Genomic DNA, 25,755 nt, shown 5'->3' with positions numbered 1-25,755 from the left:
CTGCCACTGACACCTCAAGCACCATTGGATATGCTGGGTCATATGGCCCAAGTAAGTGGCAGAGCAGCTTGCACAGCAGCCTGGACCTGTTGTAGAGCCTTTTCCTGTTCTGGACCCCACTCAAAACAGGCAGCCTTTCAGGTCACTTGATAAATGGGCTGGAGTAACACACCCAAATAAGGAATGTGTTGCCACTAAAATCTAAATAGGCCCACTAGGCATTGTGCCTCTTTCTTGCTTGTAGGAGAGGCCAAATGCAGCAACATATCCCTCACCTTAGAAGGAATAGCTTGACAGGCCCCACACCACTGGACTCCTAGAAACTTTACTTAGGTAGAAGTCCCTGAATTTTAGTCTGATCTATTTCCCATCCTCTGGCATGCAAATGTCTCACCAATAAGTCCAGTGTGTTTGCTACTTCTTGATCATTGGAACCAATTGGTATAACATCATTAATATAATGGACCAGTGTGATATCTTGTGGAAGTGAAAAGCTATCAAGGTCTTTCCAAATAAGATTATTACACAAAGCTGGAGAGTTTATATGCCCCTGAGGTAGGACAGTAAAGGTATATTGGTGGTCTTGTCAGCTGATGGCAAATTGCTTCTGGTGGACCTTATGAACAGGAATGAAGAAAAAGACATTTACCATGTCCATGGCTGCATACCAGGTACGAGGAGATTGTTAATGTGCTCAAGCAATGAAACCACACCTGGTACAGCAGCTGCAATTGGAATCACCACTTGGTTAAGCTTACGATAATCCACTGTCATTCTCCAAGATCCATCTGTCTTCTGCACAGGCCGAATGGGAGAGTTGAATGGGGATGTGGTGGGAATCACTATCCCTGTGTCTTTCAAGTTTTTGATGGTAGCACTAATCTCCACAATCCCTCCAGGGGTGTGATACTGTTTTTCATTTACTATTTTTCTAGGTAGAGGCAGCTCTAATGGCTTCCATTTGGCCTTCCCACCATAATAGCCCTCACCCTACCAGTCAGGGAGCCAGTGTGGGGATTCTGCCAGCTGCTAAGTATGTCTATGCCAATTATGCATTCTGATACTGGGTAAATGACCATAGGATAAGTCCAAGGACCCACTGGTCCCACTGTAAGTTGGAACTGAGCTAAAACTCCATTAATTACCTGACCTCCATAAGTCCCTACTTTAACTGGAGGACCAAAATGACATTTTGGCTCCCTTGGAATCAATATCAGCTCAGAGCTAGTGTCCAGTAGTCCCCAAAATGTCTAATCATTTCCCTTTCCCCCAGGCATGGTTACTCTGGTAAAAGGCCGGAGGTCTTCTTGGGTAAGGACGGGAGAAAGGTTCATTGTATAAATTGTTGGTAATGTAGTGGAGTCCTTCCTCAAGGGGACCCAGCCTCCCTTCACTCAAGGGATTCTGGGTCTGCAAACTGGCTCAACTCTGGACATGGATTGAAGGGCCATGATTCTCTGTTTTATAGCTCAAATTAGTCTTTTGTCCATTCCACCTAGAAGTTTTCTGCTTTTATAAATTAAGTAGGAATGCAGTAGCTTTCCTATCAATTTCAGTTCTAGGAACACCATGATTAATTAGCCAATGCCAGAGCTCTACATGAAGCAGACTATTTTGATTGTTGCTTTGCCTCTGCTGTCCATTATAGTAGCTACGCCCACCTTGCTTTTGACAGTTGAGTGCTGCCACTTGGCCCCTGTCACCTCAGGATCCATTTATTCCCACTGTATTTAAATTTTGTAGTTGGGTGACTGCAGTTCCCACTGTTAGATCTGACGTACAGAGAAGAGCAATTCCAGGGCTCTTCAGAGATGCAGTTGCTGCCCTCACAGATCTATTTTGCAAGGCACTGGTCAAGGATATATCTTCTGAACCCTCCCAGATGGGATAAGTAGGTCTAAAGTGACTATCCCAATCCACCATCCCTATCTCCCTAAGCCTTTGGATCCTTTCCTCTACATTAAACCAAGGGAGATCAGCCATTTCCAGCTTACTCACAGGGACCATTTTTTAAGCCATATTTCAGCTAACAAAGCAAATAAACTATTAAACTTTTTTGAACTCTCCAAGCTGCAACATTAAATAGAGAGTCCCTACTTAGTGCACCCAAGTCAAAAATTTCAGCATGACCCAACTCTGTATTTTTTTCCACTATTATCCGACACCCTTAATATCCATTCCCATGCCTGTTCTCCAGATTTCTGTTTATATAAATTAGAAAACTCAAGCAGTTTTTTGTTTTGTTTTGTTTTGTTTTGTTTGTCATGGGTCACACTCTCAACCTCACCTCCTAGGGGCCTGCTGGAATTGTAGTCTAGTTATAGGTCTAGAAGCAAACAGGGATGATGGGAGTGGCTTCTGATGAGCATCAACATTATTTTGTGGGGCAACTGCCTCAGGGGGAGGCCATCACTGTTGTCTCAGGCAATGCAGGGTTTATCTCCTCAGACAAAGGTGGAAAGGCTGATGGCAGCATGGGTCAGAGAGAGGATGTTGCCACTACTGAGGATGGGGAAGCTGTTTCTTCTGGCAAAAAAAGGTTCATCAGAGTTTACAAACTCAGTGTCCCTAGCTTCATCAGGGTCCTCCCACATGTCCCTATTCCAAGTTGCAGAGTATCATTATTTTCCAATCAATGCCCTCACTTTAACAGTAGACACCTAGCAAGGCTGTGCATGCACCTTTTGTTGCAGGTCAGCCACTAACATGATAAGACCTTGTGTCTGTTTTTCCACAATTTCAGCTCTTTCTCTACAGGAGGTAAGACTCTCACTGAGGGCAATCATAGCAGATTTGAAGCTTCTGAAGCTGGAAGATAGAATCCTTGAGTTCATCATTTTCTTTCATCACTGTGTCCACTGAACTTAGGAGCAACCAACCAGCTTCATTATGTTCCTTGGTTCTCCACATATGGTCAAAGGTATTACGTATAGAGTCATTAGACTCCTTGCCTCTCATGAGTGGTGGATCAGGAGTGTCAAATGCATTTATTGTGCATAACTCTCTAAGCAGTTCACACCAAGGACAATCAGTGTTCTCTATATTATTAGAAGTAGAGCCCTTAGCATTTTGGGGTCTAATCATATTAAACAGCCAACTCCAGAAACCCCAAAACCAATGAAAGAACACCATCCTTCATATTCTGTTCCTCTAGCACCATTCCTGGTACCAAAATTTGGATTAGGGTTCTCTAGAGGGACAGAACTAATGCAACACACACACACACGTGTGTGTGTATATATGTATACATATATATGTGTATGTGTGTGTATATATATATATATTTATATAGGAGGATGTAAGCTGAGAGGCTAGGCCAGTCTCTCTTTTCATATTTTTCTGCCTCCTTATATTCTAGCCATGCTGGAAGCTGATTAGATTGTGCCTACCCAGATTATGGGTGTATCTGCCTTTCCCACCCCACTGACTCAAATGTTACTCTTCTTTAGTAACACCCTCACAGACACACCCAGGATCAATACTTTGTATCTTTCCATCCAGTCAAGTTGGCACTCAGTATTAACCATCACAATTAACCTTCACAATTATCAAGCATCAGAAGTCATACAGCATTACTTCCACCACATTCTGTTGATTACAATAAAGTCACCATCCCCCTCAGATTCAAGAAAGGAATTAAACTGTACCTTTTCCTAAGAAAGTGTCAAGGTTCAGGAATAGCACACAGGATTATTTTGGACCTCTTCGGAATATACAGTGAGTCACAGACAGATATTTCCAATTATGGATAGGTAGATATAGATGTTTGAATGCATTGAATATATGACTCTATTGAATGTTTATGTATATTATACACACACACACACACACACAGAGAGAGAGAGAGAGAGAGAGAGAGAGCAATGTTTCTCAAACTATAGTCTGTGGACCTTTTCTAGGAACAAATCTGAGGGCCAGCTAAAATTGCTTGACATGCTACCCCCACTCAAAGATAGTTTTCCTTAACTGAATCTCATTTTCCCTAAATTGCAACAGATTCTAGCCCCACTCCATCTGCAAGAAGGTCTTTGATTGCAGTGCAGTGAGAATTGTTCCCAAGTGACCCTGGAAGCTCAAGCTGAGCTACCTGAATGATGTGATCAGGCTCCTCTCTTTTAGGAGGACTCTAAATGGGATTAGTCCCCACTCTTCTCCCCATGGTAGGGGCTGCACCCAGATTCAGCTGTCCACAGAATCAATGGTTTCTCTCTCCCAACGAGAGGAGGTGTAAGTAATTTCTCCAAAGTCTCAAAGTCCCCAGGTACTGGTCACCATTCATTACTGGACAACTCCTATTAAATAATGAGCACCCAAGTCTGAACTCCTTGCTTTCTAAGCAGTTTGTGTGTCCCTGTACACTTGATCTCAACATTAGAGATCACTAGGAAAAAATATCCCTGCCCCAGAACATAGATTCACACTACACATAGCCCCACATCTAGTAACCCTAAATCAGGCCACCCTTTGCTCAGATTACCATATTTCCTTTCTCAAGGTCCTTTAGAATCCCATTTATTTTGATAATAGAGAATTGTACACACTGAGGTTTATCATTTCGACATATTTCTATGCAAAGGACATATGTAGGAAAACTAAAACTATTCACTCACAGATCCTGGGTATAAAACAGAAAAATGTTGGTGTACTGGTTTGTCCTCTCAGCCACCTTGACAATCTTGCAGTCACATTATGCTTATATGTCTCTTTAATAAGTGAATTGATTATTTACTGCAAAATTATTGGTCTTTATATTAGAATTCTTTGCTTGTAGGTGCCTCAAATTTGACGTGTTGACATGTCTAAACATCAGAAATCACAAATTGGCTGCTCACAGGACTCATGCAACTTGCAGTCATGTTTCTGTGCCTGTACATTTTGAATTAATAGCTAAGATATAAAAATAGAATGATAGCTTTAAAAATTGGATTTCTAGCTTCACTTGAAAAATCATCAGAGCCGGCATCACAAGGCTCATGTTGCTTCTGCCAATAATCAGACGATGGTAAGTGGTAGCTGTTTTCTTTCTACTCAGCCAGTGGCTAATCTACTTTATTTTTATTTTACATAAACTCCTTGGTCCCAAAGGGCATTAAGTCTGGGACACTTAATAAATTTTATATCTCAAATATTCAGCTGATTGAATGATGAGTAATAATGGGGCATATGTTATAATTGGCACATCTATCGAAATATAGGGGAGCAATTGAAAACATCAAGAGAGCCACTCAATGTATGATCACCCAGGAGTAATAGTAGAGCCATTTCATGGTAATTCATTTGTCAACCCAAATACATGGCTAGGATTGTGAAGAGAAATAAAGAAACATCTGAGCAGCCTAAAGATATGGCATAATATTCACACATTAGAACTCATGCACTTTACTCAAGGGTGAGTACCTTAAACCCTCATTCAACACCCATTTATTCTTTAGATTATGCAAGTAGAAAGCTTAGAAAGAACAACAAAGATTTCACAAATTATCCCTAATCCTGTCATACAGAATACTGTTTTATTTGTTTTATATTAATTTTTACTTTTTATGGGTACATAATAGGTATATATATATTTATGGGGTACATGAGATATTTTGACACAGGCATGCAATGCATAATAAACACATCATGGAAAATGGGGTATCCATCCCCTCAACATTTACCCATTGTGCTACAAACAATCTAATTATACTATTTTGGTTATTTTTCAATGTACAAGTAAATTATTATAAACTATAGTCACCCTGTTGCGCTATCAAATTCTAGGTCTTATTCATTCTTTCTGTTTTTGGGGGGTACCCATTAACCATCCACCCAGTACCTTTCCCAGCCTCATAACCCTGCTTCTACTGTCTACCTCTCTGAGTGCAATTGACTTGACCCTTAGGTCCCACAAACAAGTGAGAACATGTGAAGTTTGTCACTCTGTGCCTGCCTTATTTCACTTGATCTCCAGTTTCATCATGTTGTTGCAAATGACAGACTCTCATTCTTTTTTATAGCTGAATAGTACCCCATTGTGTATAAGTACCACATTTTTGTTTATTCATTCATCTGTTGATGGACACTCAGGTTGCTTCCGAATCTTGGTATTGTGAACAGTGCGGCAACAAACATGGGAGTGCAGAGATCTCTTTGATATTCTGATTTCCTTTCTTTTGGGTACATACCCAGTAGTGGGATTGCTGGGTTGTCTAGTAGCTCTATTTTTAGTTTATGGAGGAAACTGCTCCAAACTGCTCTTCAAAGTGGTTGTAGTAATCTTCATTTCCACCAACAGTGTACAAGGGTTCCCTTTCTCCACATCCTCACCAAAATGTGTTATTGCCTGTCCTTTGGATAAAAGTCATTTTAACTGGGTTGAAATAATACCTTATTGCAATTTTGATTTACATTTCTCTGATGATCAGTGATGTTAAGCATCTTTTCATATGCCCGTTTGCCATTTGTATGTCTTCTTTTGAGAAATGTCTAGTTAGGTCTTTTGTCCATTTTGATTGGTTTATTAGAATTTTCCTTTGGAGTTGTTTGAGCTCCATATGTATTCTAGTTATTGTCATATGGTTAGTTTGCATATATTTTCTCCCATTCTGTGGGTTGTCTCTTCAACTTGGTTGATTATTTCCTTTGCTGTGCAGAAGCTTTTTAACTTGATGTGATCTCATTTGTCTGTTTCTGCATTTTTTGCCTATGCTTGTGGGATATTATTCAAGCAATCTTTACCCAGATCAATGTCCTGGAGAGCTTCCTCAATGTTTTTTTGCATCATTTTCATAGTTTGAAGTCTTAGATTTAAGTCTTTAATCCATTTTGATTTGATTTTTGTATATGGAAAGATATAGGGGTCTAGTTTCATTCTTCTGCATATGGATATTCAGTTTTCTTATCACCATTTATTGAAGAGACCTTTTCTCTCAAAGCTAGGCCAAATAAACAATAATATATACATATATGGTATTTCACCTCAGCAAACTCAATTTCAACAAAGACGCCAAGAACATACGATTGGCGTCTTTGTTGAAAATGAGTTCACCATAGATGTGTGGATTTGTTTCTGCGTTCACTATTCTGTTCCATTGGTCTATGTGTACGTTTTTATGCCAGTACAATGCTGTTTTTGTTACTATAGCTCTGTAGCATAATTTTGGAATACCATTTATAGTATTTTTAAAAATAACATTGGTACTATGTTGTATACATATATAAATGTAGTACAGATCATCTTTGATAATATCTCTTTGTCATTAATGCATCTTAATTTTCCCCACGTTATTACATTTTCTTTTACATGGTTTTAAATATCTGTAATACTCTACCATATACATATATCATTGTTTATTTGCTCTAGTTTTTTAGAATTTTTATTATTAAAATTACTTAATAAGCATCCTTGTTGATGAATTTTCCCTCTATACCCATATTATTTTCTTAGTGTAATGCATGACTATAAATACTTAGTATAGAATACTTTGGAATGTGGATTACTGTTTCAAATAATACTTCTTAAAATATATCAATTTATGCTCCTATCAACATTATACATGAATTCCCATTGTCCCAAGAACTACCTTCCCAAAACTGGATATTATCATTTGGATTTCAGGCATAGAAATAAAATAAAAAGACAGAAAACAATAAAAAAGAAACTAACACCAACTAAAACTACGATGGGGGAGACATATTAGAGAAAACAGCCTTAGAGTCCTCAATAGCTCCTGAAATCATCCCTGGGTACTATGCAATAATGAATATTCATAGCGATGGCCATGAGTCATCAAGTAAAGGTTAATTCACACTCAAATAACTTGGCTTCAAAAGTATACATTATTAGTGAATTGTATTCACTATTTTGTATTCACTATATTGTAACCCTTTGAAAAAATAATTCTGCAATGTACCTGGAGCCTTAAAATATTATATCTTTTGACTCTATAATTTCACTTTTTGGACTCTTATGTTAAAATAAGTAATTCTCATATAAAAAAAGGACCAGTGTACCTTAATGTTTACCAACATATTACTCATACTAGTAATAAAATAAAATGAAGCATGAAACTAAATATCCAATGAAAATTGAATGCTTGTAGTAATTATGGTAAATCTACCTCCAAGCTGTGATAAACAGCTATTATGATAATATTTATTAATAGCTTATAGTAACTTAAAGAATGCTTATACAAAACTGTCCTAACAATATACTCATAGCTATGTAAAATAAGTTCTATGCAAAGAAATAGGTTAGAAAGAAATGCACTAAAATATGTAAAATATTAGCAACTATCAGTCAGCTTTCAATGTTGGAATGATAGATGATTGTCTTCCTTTTATTTTTCTGTCTGTGTTTCAAATTTTCCATAATAATAATATTCTATTTTTATAATAAACAAAACAAAACCATAAACACTTATTTTTAAGTCCTTCCTTTAACAAAATTTAGATAAGTATCTCAATTTTTACACAAAGGTTTATTTTTAAACCTTTAAATTAATTAATATGTTTAAATGCTAAGTTTCAATCATCTGAAGAAATCCTCATCCAAAATTCAACATGTTATTCACTATGATAGCAGATAAATTTGATATTATTGCATATGAAATATTTCTAAATTCTACCTGCCTTACTATATAGACTAGAAGGTATTCTGATAGCATTAACAATATAAGTAGGATGAGTTTTTGAGGATCTATCCATGTATCAATTATCGATTACTATGATAATGCCACATTATGAAGGACCACAAGAACTTATTAGCAAACTAATGAATGTTTATTAAGTTCATGAGTCTGTGGGTCAGAAATTTAGGCTGGACTTGGCTGGGAACATCTGCTATTGAATGAGCTTGCCCACATCTCTAATAGTGAGTGTCACATTCCATCATACCTGGGTAGATTGTAGCTACTGGGGTTTTTCCCATATCTCATTCACCAGCAGACTACCTGGTCATGTGGCCACATTCTCATGGTGATGTCAGAGGGAAGAGTGCCAGCAGAAATACTCTGCTTAGATCACATCTTCTGTCATCCCCTTGTCCAAAGTCAGTCATATGATCAAACCCTGAGCCAGAAGTGAGGAGACATTCCAGTTATACAGTAATGGATGTAGCTACAGGCAGCATGACAGATTTGGCCATTAATGTAATCAGTCTTCCACCACATTGAAAACATTTTTAGATTTCTCTATTTTTAGATGCTATTCTAGGTTCCTGATCTGGTGTTGCCATCAACATGCTAATTGTTCCTGTACACTTGCAAACTCATTAAACCTGAGAAAGATGGCAAGTCCGATTCTTCTTCCTAACTCCAGACTGTAGGGACAAACCAAAAAGAAAAACTATTTTATCCAAATAGAAAAACATTATGAAACAAAGCATCTATTGGGTTGCAGCTGGACAAATTTTATATAGCTGGAGAAAATTTCTCTTGGCCTTGGCTGACATGAATCCATTTCAGAACCAAAAATTGAAAAGAGCATCTGGTATTTTATAACGGGTCTTTGTTATGGTTTATTTTTAAGCTTGAATTTTATCATCCGACGCAAAGTTAATTTCATACAAAACTAATTCCATGACAGCATCAGGATTGATAAATGCTCATTGAGTAACTGAATGCTGGATTTAATCAATTGATATTTGAATTATGTGCTACAACAAATTAATAGTTGAAATCTCTCTGCTGTCTAATTCATCCTGACAGAAATAGACCAGATATACGTTTCCATTTCTTCCCAAAACAGAGGAATTTTTGTTATAAAGAGACAGAAGTTTTTAAAAAAAGGCTATCAGCTATTGTACTCACAAATATATGTCTTATCTGGGAAGTTTTACTAAAACAATAAGTTTGAGGAGAATATTAGGTGAGGAAACTCAGCGGACAAAAAGTAGAAAGCTGGTTTTGACAGAAGGGAACATATCTATTCTCCTTCTTTAATTATCCATTTAGATAATAAGATAATTATTCATCAGAATTAGGAGATACACATTCACATACTCTGTTTCATCATTAAATGTGAAGTTATTTCTTAAATCATTTTGAGCTTTATTATGTGACTAAGACAGAATTGATGTATAATAACATTATAAAGTTATTTGTACTTATTAATGTAAAATTATTATTATATTATAAAAAGGCATGAAGCATTAATACACGCTACAACGAAGATGAACCTTGAAAACATTATGCTAAGTAAACCAGTCAGAAAATACCATGTATTGTATGATTCTATTCATAAGAACTATCCAAATCTCTAGTAAAACAACAGAGATAGAAGGATTGGGAGTTCCTGAGGCTGGGATGGTGTAGGGCTGTGGAATGACTGCTAATGCATGTGTGTTTCTTTGGGGGAGTTTGAGACATTCTAAATTAGATTGTGGTGATGTTTGTGCAACCCTGTGAATATACTAAAAGTCATTGAGCTGTACATTTTGAACAGGTGAATTTTATGGTATGTGAAATATATGTTGATAAAGTTGTAAAAAAATGTATATTTAAAAATCTGGCAGCAATGTTTAGACAAATGGCAAGCATTATGAAGAATATTGGATACCAATGAAATATCTCTCAATGATTAAATTGTTTAAAATCAATTGGAATTCTCTTTACTAAAATTATATAAATAATTCAAAAGGAATTATAATATCACTTAGATTTGAGTGAACTAAGAATCATTTTTATCATTACTGTAACAAAAATAAAACACATAGGAACACATGAGAGTTCCCTACTGAGTTTAAAGAAGGCAAATAATGAGGAAAAAAAGGAAAGCGGAAGATCATAGAAATATAATGAAGAGACAGAAGTAAATTCCAGGGAAGGAAAGGAAGGGATTCGAAAAGACGAAAAAGATCAAATAGAAGTGGAAAGAGGTCTCAGGAAAATGAAGAGTTCTGCTTCAGGATTCGGGTTTCTGTGAATGCGAGCTGCTGATTAGGGGCAGATAAGACATGGTTCCCTTCCAAGTTGAATTATTTCAGCATAGCTTCTCATTTTCTTTTAAACGTTTTTACTGATAGAGCCATGCGTGCCTATATTCACAAAATATTTGGGACACAAATATAAAAACATACCTAATTTCCATAGCACCATTGCCCTCTCTGAATAAGTGGGACTTGATCAAATTATGCATCTAGAGACCTATGGAACCCAATTAACTCAGGAAGATCTTAGAAAGGGTAGCAAATGTGTAGGTCTTCTCAAAGTGTAGATTTATTTATCTATACTTTATTATTTAACTTTTCTTCAAGGTTCTCCTGTCTTTGTGATTCTCTAAGACAACTTACATGCTTTAAGAGTCAGTAAGGGGCCAGGTGCGGTAGCTCACACCTGTAGTCTCAGCACTTTGGGAAGCAGAGGTGGGGTGGATCACTTGAGGTTGGGAATTCCAGACCATCCTGGCCAACATGGTGAAGCCCCATCTCTACTAAAAATAAAAATACAAAAAAAAAAAAAAAGTAACCGGGAGTGGTGGCAGACGCCTTTAATCCCAGCTACTTGGGAGGCTCAGGTAGGAGAGTTGCTTCCACATGGGAGGCTGAGGCAGAAGAGTCACTCGAACCCAGGAGGTGGAGGTTGCAGTGAGACTGGATCGTGCTACTGCACTCCAGCCTGGGCAACAGAGCGAGACCCCGTCTCAAAAAACAAACAAACAACAACAATAAAAAGAGTCAATACGGGTGCTCACATGCCTGATTATAGCAAGCCATACCACCAGCATAGACATTGATCTTCAAAACCAAAAAGCAGCATTACAGACAGCTCCCTCTCAGGATCCGCTTCAGTTAGTCTTAGAACTCTCAAAGATTCTGGAATAAGAATCGATCTATGTCACATATCCCAGTCACTTTTATTGAAATCACATGCCCTTGTCACACACAACATTCATATTGAATTACTTATTTCTTCTCCATCAAGCAATAGCTTAACCTTGGATTGACTTCTTAGCTTACAAGCTACGCAAAGTTATTATGTGACTGAAAAAAAGCTAAAGTGTGTTTGAGGAAAGCAGACAAGAAAGGCCACATAGTTCGATCAGAGTCAAAGATAACAAATGACAGTTCATAGTTTATATTGCCCAAGGTGAAACTTCACAACTGTAGTCATCCTTCAGTGTTCCGAGCTTCAGAATGTGTATTTTAAAAATAAAATAATGTCAAGTTAAAAATTAGATATTTAAAGTACGTTTTATGAGCATTTGGTAACAGTGACAAATCAATCCAATAATATTTTGTGCTTGTTTGAGGCATTTTGAGTGCTCTACACCATGAAGAAGGGCTAAGGTTGGTGTGGGTAGTGGTTACACAAGCTAGGATGTTTATTCTGGGAAGTTCTTAGACACAAAGTGAGCCCAATCTTTCAGTATTGGCACTGTTTGCCCTGTGAGTGCTTCTTCCTACTTTTTCTACTCTTGGGATGGTCTATTTCCAGATGCAATTTGATCACTTTGGGGAATATTCTTTTTTTTTTTTTTTAATTTATTTATTATTATTATAATTTAAGTTGTAGGGTACATGTGCATAACGTGCAGGTTTGTTACATATGTATACTTGTGCCATGTTGGTGTGCTGCACCCATCAACTCGTCATTTACATCAGGTATAACTCCCAATGCAATCCCTCCCCCCTCCCCCCTCCCCATGATAGGCCCCGGTGTGTGATGTTCCCCTTCCTGAGTCCAAGTGATCTCATTGTTCAGTTCCCACCTATGAGTGAGAACATGCGGTGTTTGGTTTTCTGTTCTTGTGATAGTTTGCTAAGAATGATGGTTTCCAGCTGCATCCATGTCCCTACAAAGGACACAAACTCATCCTTTTTGATGGCTGCATAGTATTCCACGGTGTATATGTGCCACATTTTCTTAATCCAATCTGTCACTGATGGACATTTGGGTTGATTCCAAGTCTTTGCTATTGTGAATAGTGCTGCAATAAACATACGTGTGCATGTGTCTTTATAGCAGCATAATTTATAATCCTTTGGGTATATACCCAGTAATGGGATGGCTGGGTCATATGGTACATCTAGTTCTAGATCTTTGAGGAATCGCCATACTGTTTTCCATAATGGTTGAACTAGTTTACAATCCCACCAACAGTGTAAAAGTGTTCCTATTTCTCCACATCCTCTCCAGCACCTGTTGTTTCCTGACTTTTGAATGATCGCCATTCTAACTGGTGTGAGATGGTATCTCATTGTGGTTTTGATTTGCATTTCTCTGATGGCCAGTGATGATGAGCATTTTTTCATGTGTCTGTTGGCTGTATGAATGTCTTCTTTTGAGAAGTGTCTGTTCATATCCTTTGCCCACTTTTTGATGGGGTTGTTTGTTTTTTTCTTGTAAATTTGTTTGAGTTCTTTGTAGGTTCTGGATATTAGCCCTTTGTCACATGAGTAGATTGCAAAAATTTTCTCCCATTCTGTAGGTTGCCTGTTCACTCTGATGGTAGTTTCTTTTGCTGTGCAGAAGCTCTTTAGTTTAATGAGATCCCATTTGTCAATTTTGGCTTTTGCTGCCATTGCTTTTGGTGTTTTAGACATGAAGTCTTTGCCCATGCCTATGTCCTGAATGGTACTACCTAGGTTTTCCTCTAGGATTTTTATGGTATTAGGTCTAACATTTAAGTCTCTAATCCATCTTGAATTAATTTTCGTATAAGGAGTAAGGAAAGGATCCAGTTTCAGCTTTCTACTTACGGCTAGCCAATTTTCCCAGCACCATTTATTAAATAGGGAATCCTTTCCCCATTTCTTGTTTCTCTCAGGTTTGTCAAAGATCAGATGGCTGTAGATGTGTGGTATTATTTCTGAGGACTCTGTTCTGTTCCATTGGTCTATATCTCTGTTTTGGTACCAGTACCATGCTGTTTTGGTTACTGTAGCCTTGTAGTATAGTTTGAAGTCAGGTAGCATGATGCCTCCAGCTTTGTTCTTTTGACTTAGGATTGTCTTGGAGATGCAGGCTCTTTTTTGGTTCCATATGAACTTTAAAGCAGTTTTTTCCAATTCTGTGAAGAAACTCATTGGTAGCTTGATGGGGATGGCATTGAATCTATAAATTACCTTGGGCAGTATGGCCATTTTCACGATATTGATTCTTCCTATCCATGAGCATGGTATGTTCTTCCATTTGTTTGTGTCCTCTTTTATTTCACTGAGCAGTGGTTTGTAGTTCTCCTTGAAGAGGTCCTTTACATCCCTTGTCAGTTGGATTCCTAGGTATTTTATTCTCTTTGAAGCAATTGTGAATGGAAGTTCATTCCTGATTTGGCTCTCTGTTTGTCTGTTACTGGTGTATAAGAATGCTTGTGATTTTTGCACATTAATTTTGTATCCTGAGACTTTGCTGAAGTTGCTTATCAGCTTAAGGAGATTTTGGGCTGAGACAATGGGGTTTTCTAAATATACAATCATGTCATCTGCAAACAGGGACAATTTGACTTCTTCTTTTCCTAACTGAATACCCTTGATTTCTTTCTCTTGCCTAATTGCCCTAGCCAGAACTTCCAACACTATGTTGAATAGGAGTGGTGAGAGAGGGCATCCCTGTCTTGTGCCAGTTTTCAAAGGGAATTTTTCCAGTTTTTGCCCATTCAGTATGATATTGGCTGTGGGTTTGTCATAGATAGCTCTTATGATTTTGAGGTACATTCCATCAATACCGAATTTATTGAGTGTTTTTAGCATGAAGGGCTGTTGAATTTTGTCAAAAGCCTTTTCTGCATCTATTGAGATAATCATGTGGTTCTTGTCTTTGGTTCTGTTTATATGCTGGATTATGTTTATTGATTTGCGAATGTTGAACCAGCCTTGCATCCCAGGGATGAAGCCCACTTGATCATGGTGGATAAGCTTTTTGATGTGTTGCTGAATCCGGTTTGCCAGTATTTTATTGAGGATTTTTGCATCGATGTTCATCAGGGATATTGGTCTAAAATTCTCTTTTTTTGTTGTGTCTCTGCCAGGCTTTGGTATCAGGATGATGTTGGCCTCATAAAATGAGTTAGGGAGGATTCCCTCTTTTTCTATTGATTGGAATAGTTTCAGAAGGAATGGTACCAACTCCTCCTTGTACCTCTGGTAGAATTCAGCTGTGAATCCATCTGGTCCTAGACTTTTTTTGGTTGGTAGGCTATTAATTATTGCCTCAATTTCAGAGCCTGCTATTGGTCTATTCAGGGATTCAACTTCTTCCTGGTTTAGTCTTGGAAGAGTGTAATTGTCCAGGAAATTATCCATTTCTTCTAGATTTTCCAGTTTATTTGCGTAGAGGTGTTTATAGTATTCTCTGATGGTAGTTTGTATTTCTGTGGGGTCGGTGGTGATATCCCCTTTATCATTTTTTATTGCGTCGATTTGATTCTTCTCTCTTTTCTTCTTTATTAGTCTTGCTAGTGGTCTGTCAATTTTGTTGATCTTTTCAAAAAACCAACTCCTGGATTCATTGATTTTTTGGAGGGTTTTTTGTGTCTCTATCTCCTTCAGTTCTGCTCTGATCTTAGTTATTTCTTGCCTTCTGCTAGCTTTCGAATGTGTTTGCTCTTGCTTCTCTAGTTCTTTTAATTGTGATGTTAGAGTGTCAATTTTAGATCTTTCCTGCTTTCTCTTGTGGGCATTTAGTGCTATAAATTTCCCTCTACACACTGCTTTAAATGTGTCCCAGAGATTCTGGTATGTTGTATCTTTGTTCTCATTGATTTCAAAGAACATCTTTATTTCTGCCTTCATTTCGTTATGTACCCAGTAGTCATTCAGGAGCAGGTTGTTCAGTTTCCATGTAGTTGAGCGGTTTTGATTGAGTTTCTTAGTCCTGAGTTCTAGTTTGATTGCACTGTGGTCTGAGAGACAGTTTGTTATAATTTCTGTTCTTGTACATTTGCTGAGGAGTGCTTTACTTCCAATTACGTGGTCGATTTTGGAGTAAGTACGATGTGGTGCTGAGAAGAATGTATATTCTGTTGATTTGGGGTGGAGAGTTCTATAGATGTCTATTAGGTCTGCTTGCTGCAGAGATGAGTTCAATTCCTGGATATCCTTGTTAACTTTCTGTCTCGTTGATCTGTCTAATGTTGACAGTGGAGTGTTGAAGTCTCCCATTATTAATGTTTGGGAGTCTAAGTCTCTTTGTAAGTCTCTAAGGACTTGCTTGATGAATCTGGGTGCTCCTGTATTGGGTGCATATATATTTAGGATAGTTAGCTCTTCCTGTTGAATTGATCCCTTTACCATTATGTAATGGCCTTCTTTGTCTCTTTTGATCTTTGATGGTTTAAAGTCTGTTTTATCAGACACTAGTATTGCAACCCCCACTTTTTTTTGTTCTCCATTTGCTTGGTAAATCTTCCTCCATCCCTTTATTTTGAGCCTATGTATGTCTCTGCGTGTGAGATGGGTCTCCTGAATACAGCAGACTGATGGGTCTTGACTCTTTATCCAGTTTGCCAGTCTGTGTCTTTTAATTGGACCATTTAGTCCATTTACATTTAAGGTTAATATTGTTATGTGTGAACTTGATCCTGCCATTATGATATTAACTGGTTATTTTGCTCGTTAGTTGATGCAGTTTCTTCCTAGCCTCGACGGTCTTTACATTTTGGCATGTTTTTGCAATGGCTGGTACCGGTTGTTCCTTTCTATGTTTAGTGCTTCCTTCAGGGTCTCTTGTAAGGCAGGCCTAGTGGTGACAAAATCTCTAAGCATTTGCTTATCTGTAAAGGATTTTATTTCTTCTTCACTTATGAAACTTAGTTTGGCTGGATATGAAATTCTGGGTTTAAAATTCTTTTCTTTAAGAATGTTGAATATTGGCCCCCACTCTCTTCTGGCTTGGAGAGTTTCTGCCGAGAGATCTGCTGTTAGTCTGATGGGCTTCCCTTTGTGGGTAACCCGACCTTTCTCTCTGGCTGCCCTTAAGATTTTTTCCTTCATTTCAACTTTGGTGAATCTGGCAATTATGTGTCTTGGAGTTGCTCTTCTCGAGGAGTATCTTTGTGGCGTTCTCTGTATTTCCTGGATTTGAATGTTGGCCTGCCCTACTAGGTTGGGGAAGTTCTCCTGGATGATATCCTGAAGAGTGTTTTCCAACTTGCTTCCATTTTCCCCCTCACTTTCAGGCACCCCAATCAGACGTAGATTTGGTCTTTTTACATAATCCCATACTTCTTGCAGGCTTTGTTCATTTCTTTTTCTTCTTTTTTCTTTTGGTTTCTCTTCTCGCTTCATTTCATTCATTTGATCCTCAATCGCAGATACTCTTTCTTCCAGTTGATCGAGTCGGTTACTGAAGCTTGTGCATTTGTCACGTATTTCTCGTGTCATGGTTTTCATCTCTTTCATTTCGTTTATGACCTTCTCTGCATTAATTACTCTAGCCATCAATTCTTCCACTTTTTTTTCAAGATTTTTAGTTTCTTTGCGCTGGGTACGTAATTCCTCCTTTAGCTCTGAGAAATTTGATGGACTGAAGCCTTCTTCTCTCATCTCGTCAAAGTCATTCTCCGTCCAGCTTTGATCCGTTGCTGGCGATGAGCTGCGCTCCTTTGCCGGGGGAGATGCGCTCTTTTTTGAATTTCCAGCTTTTCTGCCCTGCTTTTTCCCCATCTTTGTGGTTTTATCTGCCTCTGGTCTTTGATGATGGTGATGTACTGATGGGGTTTTGGTGTAGGTGTCCTTCCTGTTTGATAGTTTTCCTTCTAACAGTCAGGACCCTCAGCTGTAGGTCTGTTGGAGATTGCTTGAGGTCCACTCCAGACCCTGTTTGCCTGGGTATCAGCAGCAGAGGCTGCAGAAGATAGAATATTTCTGAACAGTGAGTGTACCTGTCTGATTCTTGCTTTGGAAGCTTCCTCTCAGGGGTGTACTCCACCCTGTGAGGTGTGGGGTGTCAGACTGCCCCTAGTGGGGGATGTCTCCCAGTTAGGCTACTCAGGGGTCAGGGACCCACTTGAGCAGGGAGTCTGTCCCTTCTCAGATCTCAACCTCCGTGTTGGGAGATCCATTGCTCTCTTCAAAGCTGTCAGACAGAGTCATTTGCGTCTGCAGAGGTTTGGGCTGTGTTTGTTATTGTTTACTGTGCCCTGTCCCCAGAGGTGGAGTCTACAGAGACAGGCAGGTTTCCTTGAGCTGCTGTGAGCTCCACCCAGTTCGAGCTTCCCAGCAGCTTTGTTTACCTACTTAAGCCTCAGCAATGGTGGGCGCCCCTCCCCCAGCCTCGCTGCTGCCTTGCCGGTAGATCACAGACTGCTGTGCTAGCAATGAGGGAGGCTCCGTGGGTGTGGGACCCTCCCGGCCAGGTGTGGGATATGATCTCCTGGTGTGCCTGTTTGCTTAAAGCGCAGTATTGGGGTGGGAGTTACCCGATTTTCCAGGTGTTGTGTGTCTCAGTTCCCCTGGCTAGGAAAAGGGATTCCCTTCCCCCTTGCGCTTCCCAGGTGAGGCAATGCCTCGCCCTGCTTCAGCTCTCCCTGGTCGGGCTGCAGCAGCTGACCAGCACCGATCGTCCGGCACTCCCCAGTGAGATGAACCCGGTACCTCAGTTGAAAATGCAGAAATCACTGGTCTTCTGTGTCGCTCGCGCTGGGAGTTGGAGACTGGAGCTGTTCCTATTTGGCCATCTTGCTCCGCCCCCTGGGGAATATTCTTATCTTGCTTCTTTATTGCCAGAAGATAAGAGCTTTTTTTTTTAATGACCATATTGCCTCATTTTAAAAATAATAAGAGCTATGTGTTGATGTTTAAGGGTAAGAAGCAGTGGCAAAAATTCAATTGCTAACGTACAATAAACAGAAGGAAGAGGCAAACTCAGTAGTGAAGTTATATAACCATTCAAATTAATTTCTTCTTACTTTATAGAGTATAAGATTCCAATTGGATGCAGTTAGACAGCAAATCTTTATTGCATCTAACCAAATATGTTTATGTTATTGAGATGCTCTTGAGTGAAACTCTCTGAAATACAGGACAACAGAAATGTGCTAGAAATATACCATTTAGGCTCTGGGAAAAAAAATCTATGAAATTTATATTACATGGCTTTATATATATAAAACAAACCTAAACACTCATTAGAAAGTTAAGCATGGCTTAAGAAGGTAGTATTACTAAAGTGTGGTAGGGGCAAAGAAAAAGAAAAATAAATTTCATACAAAATAACAAATGAAAAAAATATCAAAATTTAGATATAGACGAGATGAAAAGAAAACATTGTCTGAGTCATAGTAAAAAGAGTCACTCAAAATGTCAAGACATTTTGGAGATAAATGGAGTTACTAACAAAAAGCCTTTCAAATAGCATTGGTGCAGAATTTTAGAAATGAACAGAAATAAACTAGAAATCATAGAAAAGGTAAGTAAAAAACTGTTCTTACATTGAGAGAGATACAAAAAAACAGAACTTGTAGATTAGGCAGGATATAAGCAATCACTAATTAATTAGGAGATATTCTTAAATGATATCTCTTACTTAGATGCTTGATTGATTAAATTTGTATTTTTAGAAGCGATATTAGAGAAAACGGCTATTTTAGATTATCATAAGAAGAAAAATATTTATTGAAAATATAACCCTGGAATTATTTTTATAGTTATGATGCAAGTAAACCCAGGAAAATTACAGTAAAAGGTAAATATATTATTTGTAATATATATCATAGTTGATATGATACATCATACAATAATATAATATATACTTTTACATGTAATTTTACTTTGATACCATTTCACTACAATTTCAATTTTTTAAAATGACAATATGACAAGAATCTAGATATTTTAAATTTAGAAGTAAATCTTGGATCTAAAACCAACTTTAAAAAATTCAGATGGAAAAGCAGCTACCCGCCCAGCTACCTGAGGTATCTGCCAAGAAGCCAGGTGCTTTGTGGGACTCTCTTCCATAGCTTAGCATCTGGGTTTTCTAAGTTGTTACCAAGGGAGGAAAAAGGAAAAAAATCTACCACAGTGTGTAGTGCTGAGGTTACTGGCCTCTTCAGAACAATAATATGAAAATGTTTTCTTTTCAACAATGAGACTCACAAAATGGGAATAGAAATCCAAAGGTAACAAAATACTGTATTCTCTAAAATGTCTTTTCTGCATTATTTTTAATTTATGTTAAGACTGTATTAGCTTCAGAGTGTTTATCTATGTCCCCAAGAGAGGATTAGCTGGGAACATTCTTTGAGATAAACTAAAAGAACTATTTGGTGCTGGCACTGTTAAATTTTTCTGATGTGCAGGTGTTTGTAGTATTTGTACAGTTGCCTGATTGGTTTTCATCCAGGTAAATCCACAGAGAATAAGGTTTATCGTTTCAGGATAGAGAGGTGCAGAGGCTATTACAGAATATAGCGAAAACCTGCCACTAGCCACTTCCATGCTATTTTCTAAAGCGTTTCATGTTCTGACTTGGAGAATATAAGCAAGACTTCATTTCATTGAACATTTCTTACTGATCTTTGCTGAATCACATGCATTTTACTTTTTCCCAATGTCTTTTACGATCCACTCTGTATTCCTAACTCTTCATCAGTATTACAAAGTAAGAATTTATGTTGTTACAAAATGATGAAATACATTAAATAGCTTGTTATTTTCAGATATGCTTTACAATAGTTATGGAAAAATAGTTCATACATTTACTCAATTGTTCCATCAACAAAATTTTATGAAGCCTCTGAAATTTTCCAGGCAATGTGCTGGGTGCAGGAGATAGAAGGGTGATCAAAACAGAAATGATCTCTGCCTTCATGAAGTTTATGGTTCAATGGAGAGGCAGAGAAACTGGGTATCACATTGGAATTTTAACCACAATACCAAAGTATATTAAATGCTGCATTTCACAGGATGTATTAGATCACAAGCGGAATTAATAAATGATTTAGCCGTATGTTGATGCTAAGTGGGGAGTATAAGACTAAAATTTCTTGAGCTCATACCACATGCCAGCCTCAGAATTTCATGATGACTAGGCTATGATTAATTTAGCCATTCTGTTAATGGGCAATATTTTTTCTAATTTCTTCCTTTAACAAATGATGTTACAAAGAATATTCTTGTACCATTGTTATACTTGTTTCTCTGTGCAAATATACAAGTGCACATACACAAGGAGTTTTCTAAGACACATCCACAGGAATGGAATTGCTTGGAATTACAGCATGAACACATTCTAATTTACAACATTTTGCCAAATCATTCTCCAAAATGCTTGTACCAACTTATACTTCTACCAAAAACTTAGAAGAGTTATATTAATCTGTGCCCACACTTCATATTGCAAGACTTAAATTCTGCCAATGTTATGAGTTTAAAATGTATGTAATTGTTGTTTTGATTTTCATTTTCCTGATGACTAATGAATAAAGCATCTCTTAATAAAAACATAAGTGATTCAGCCAAAGTTTCCTCACCTTTAAAACCATTCATCCATAGTGAAAACGACCATGTTGGAGACTGGAAAAAGGTTTGTTGGAAGGGTTCCTTCAAATAATGTTATGCAATGAGTTCCCCAGACAAAAAAAAAAAAAAAAGTGAGCATTTGAGTGTGGCTGCCCCTTATCTTAGTCCTTCAGATACAATGAACTGATGTCTAACTACAACCTGGAAAACCAAATTGCAGAAACAGGCCAGCCAGCTGTTTCTATAACAGAACAAAGAAGAGTTGATTCTGTATTCAGATTGGTCTGTTCTTCCAGAATTTGTCCAGTAGAGGAAACTGAGACTTCAGTGCACCAGATGAACGCAGAAGGTGCGAGAGCTGTCCCGGAGCTGTTTTAAATTCTACCTTAGAGTACAATCTAGGAGGTTGACAGGAACCCAAAGGTATATTTTATGTGCTGTAGAAAAAAGAAGGAGGAGCTGAAGTATGTGTGACTAGCAAGAGAAAAAATGAATCTCCTATGTCACAGGAAGTACAAGGTTGTGACTAGGTGATGTGAATAAAATACTCATCTCAGGCACAAAATTTAAGGAGCACCAAAAAGCAAAAATTCAGTAACCAAGATAAGTAAAATTTTAATGCACTATTTCAAAAAAAAGTCAAAATTAGTGCCAAAGAATTTATGATGAACAAAATATTATTTCTTTAAGACCGTACTCAACCCTGGACTTACATATCCCTGCCTCACTTTCCTCACTCTAATCCTGACTTTTCAGAGAATGTCCCTAGAGGAAGACCCTGAAAAATAGAAAAATAAAGAGCCCAAGAAAGAGTCAGCTTTAAACCGCTTCCAGGCCCAGAAACTATGAAGTTCTCTTATCCCAGTACCCGCCAACGAAGACTACACTGCTGCCTTGTCTTTCATCCTTCCTCCCTTCCCAGCACAACCATCAGCCTCATTTCTGTTGGGGTCAGGAGCCACAGCAGGCAGGTGAAGGAGAGGCATGAGGGTTGTGTGTAAGGAGAGCTGATGGTACCAACTTTAGTCTGTGTTTTGTGCCTTAACATGATCATCACAGGTCCTTTTTATCATTTAAGAGATATGGATGCTGTCAATTTTTTTGTCCAGAAGCAAGAGAAAACTAGCAAATCAAAGGGACAGTAGGAAACAAGATGCTTTCTGCTGGTTCAGTGCACCAGTTATACAAGAAAGTAAATGTATACTTACAAATCGAGATACAAGTTCTGCAGAAACTATAATCTCTCTGCTTTAGATAGGGTGGTCAGGGCAATAGCTCTGGGCATCTCAGAAGAGATGAGGGAGTGCCAAACAGCCCAAGAGTTGGTGGCACGAGAAAAACCTAAGAAAAGGCCCTGTAGCAGCAGGAAGTGTGGCTCCTTCTGAATCCAAAAGGCCAGACTCACTAGACGGTACCACTGGTGGTATTAGACAGAAAAGGGGAACTAGGACCAGATCTGGTGGGCTAAGGCAAGGACTTTGGATTCTTTTCTAAGTTTTATAAAGGTTCATTCAAGGATTTTGAGGATCAGATTGGCATGGCCTGTTTTCACCAGTGATGTCCTAGAGGGTTCAATAAGGCAAGAAGAAGAATTAATATGCATAAAGAATGAAATGGAAGAAGTAAATTGCCTCTATTCACAGACAAGACAGAGTATCCTAAGGAATCCTCAATACAACTACTCAGGAGAACTTCACAATGTAACAAAATTAAAAATCAGTATTTAAAAATCACTTTTATTTCTACACGTTATTAGAAAAAAAAAATTGGAAAATAAAATTTCCAAAGCAAGATTACTTATAACATCAAAACCATAAAATACTTAAAAATAAAATTAACAAAAGATATGAAAGACCTCTACAATAAAAAACAGAGAGAAATTAAAGGAGGCCTATATAAATGCAGTAATGTCATGTTCAAAGAGTAGAAGATTCAATAATGTTAACACATCGATTCTTCCTGAATTAATCCATAGATGCAGTGTAATCCCAACAGGCATGTTTTTAAAGAAATTGAGAAATTAATTTTAAAATTGTTATTAAAAAGCAAAAGACCTAGAATAGCTGTAACTATATTTAAAAAGAACAAACTTGAATGATTCACAATGCCTGTTTTCCAAATTACTTTTATAGTTACAGCATCAAGACAATGTGATATTGACATAAGACAGACAAAAATTAAATGAAATAGACCCAAATATACACAGGCAGTTAATTTTTGACAAAAATGTAAGTTAAATGCAATGGGGAAAGGAAAATTGTTTCAACAAATGTTATTGGAATAACTGGATAACATGAATTTCAATCCTTATTTGACACCATATACACATATTAATTTGAAATGTATCACAGTCCTAAATATGAGAGCTAAAATTATAAAACTTTTAGAAGAAAACGTAGTAAAACACTTTAGTAACCTTATGTTTAGCAAGGATTTCTTTAAAAAGACATGTAGTAACATAAAATTAACATAAAATAGTAACATATTAACATAAAAAGAGATACATGGACCTCATCAAAATTAAAATTCAACTGGAAAACATTACCTCATCAAAATTAACTAAAATTAGCTAAAAAACCCTCCATGAAAATATAAATGGCAATACATAGACTCAGAGAAAGTATTCTCAAATTATATGTCTATAATCTTTCCATATAAGTAAAGAACTCTTGCACATAATTAACCAAACCACAAATAATCAATTACAAATGGACAAAAGAATTGGCATCCAAAAGAAGATATATCAATGGTTAATACATGAAAAGTTCTCAGCATAATTAGTAATGATGGACATGAAAACCAAAACCAGAAAGAGATTCCCTTTCCCATCACTAAAATGGCTACAACGAAAAGTGTTGACAACACCAAATGTTGAGGAGGATGCGGTAGATCTGCAATTCTCAGACATCACTGGTAGGTTGAAAATTTAAGAACTTTAGGAAACAATTTGACAGGTTTCTAGTAAGTTGTATCTATACCTACTCTATGAGTAGTTATACTTCAATATATTTTAGTAGTTATACATCAATATATTTACCCAAGGGGAATAAAAACGCATTTCCTCACAAAGAATTGTACATGGACATTCATAGCACCATTATTCACATTATTCATAATACCCAAAAAGTGAAAATGATTCAAATGTCTATCAACCAATGAAAGAATAAACAAAATGTTTTATATTCATACAATTAAATATTACTGAGGAATTAAAAGTATAAGCTTTACATACCTACACAAACACACACATACACACATATAATAAAGGCTTCATTTGTTGTAGTTGAGTTCTGTTGCTTCTAGATGCCTACACAACACTCAAGGCTTCAAAATAGCCTCTTCTAGAAGAAACATTTAAAAATATTCATCCCTGGCATTGCTCCAATTGTGGGCACACAGTTTATTCAGGGTAATAAACTGAATTCTATATTTTCTCTTCTTTTGTGCTTAAAAAAGTATTTTAAAATATTTCATTTATTTTGATGTGAGATTAAAGTGGAGAAAAAGGTTATTAAAGTATAATTATAATATAATACATCCTTCTATTTCTGTTATACTAGGAGAAGAGTGTTAATATAATGAATTACCTACTTTTAATTTTACAATAGATGAAAGCTACATTCATTTGCAACTTTTGTTTAAAGAATCTAAATTAGAGGAAAATGTTTGCTTGCTTCTGTGAATAAAAAAATGAAACCAGGTTTAATAGAAATTAAAATAAGAAGGAATCAAAGAAAAATGATTTATCAAACCTTATTATTTATTTACAATAGGTTTAAGCCTTCACATTATATAAATTATACATATCAGTAAAGGGTCTTTCAGCTTCTCTCCAGGACCTTTGGCACACCTATAAATTTGAGTAAGTCTTTCAAGCCTCTTATTTTCTGGTGAATTCTTTCACTACAAATTAAATACTTATTGTAAGCAAGTAATATCTTATATAGTTATTATATTTCTTCATTTCAAGAGTACATGCATATCTTAATTCATTCTAGATGATCCCAATTTGTGGAATGTTACAGCTTGTGTTCATGTGTAATTATGTACCATTAAAATAATAATAGCTGTCTACCAGGGCAATAATAGGAGGAGAAGGATGCTTGGAAAATAGAATAGGAAAAAAATAATGACTTTAGAAACTTACCAAATATGAATCTTGATATAGAAAATTATATTTACAATAAAAATTCAAGGAAACCTCACAGAAGGTAAAACAAAAAGTCAAAAATATGGAAAATATAAAAGAAAAAGTAATAAACATTTCCAATATCTTTAGAGTAATACTTCTAGTAAGAGAACAGAGAAAATAAAGGGGAGAGAATTATCACATATAAAATCCAATAAATAATTTTAAAGCTAAAAGACATAAGCCC

The 25,755-nt window shown here is 37.0% G+C and overlaps 1 protein-coding gene across 1 annotated transcript in view; it reads right to left on the bottom strand.

Annotated features, from left to right (window-relative positions):
- The window catches only part of LOC105497261 (uncharacterized), a 75,706-nt gene extending 50,651 nt beyond the window's left edge, over positions 1-25,055 (bottom strand). The window contains exon 1 of the mRNA XM_011768259.2: positions 24,971-25,055. Coding sequence (XP_011766561.1) covers positions 24,971-25,004 — 34 coding nt within the window. The 5' untranslated portion in view covers positions 25,005-25,055. The remainder of the gene's footprint in view (positions 1-24,970) is intronic.
- Positions 25,056-25,755: the final 700 nt, after the last annotated feature.

This window comes from Macaca nemestrina, chromosome 8 (assembly GCF_043159975.1).
Source record: "Macaca nemestrina isolate mMacNem1 chromosome 8, mMacNem.hap1, whole genome shotgun sequence".
In the NCBI taxonomy this organism is placed as follows: domain Eukaryota; kingdom Metazoa; phylum Chordata; class Mammalia; order Primates; family Cercopithecidae; genus Macaca; species Macaca nemestrina.
This window is presented reverse-complemented; position numbering and strand designations above follow the sequence as displayed.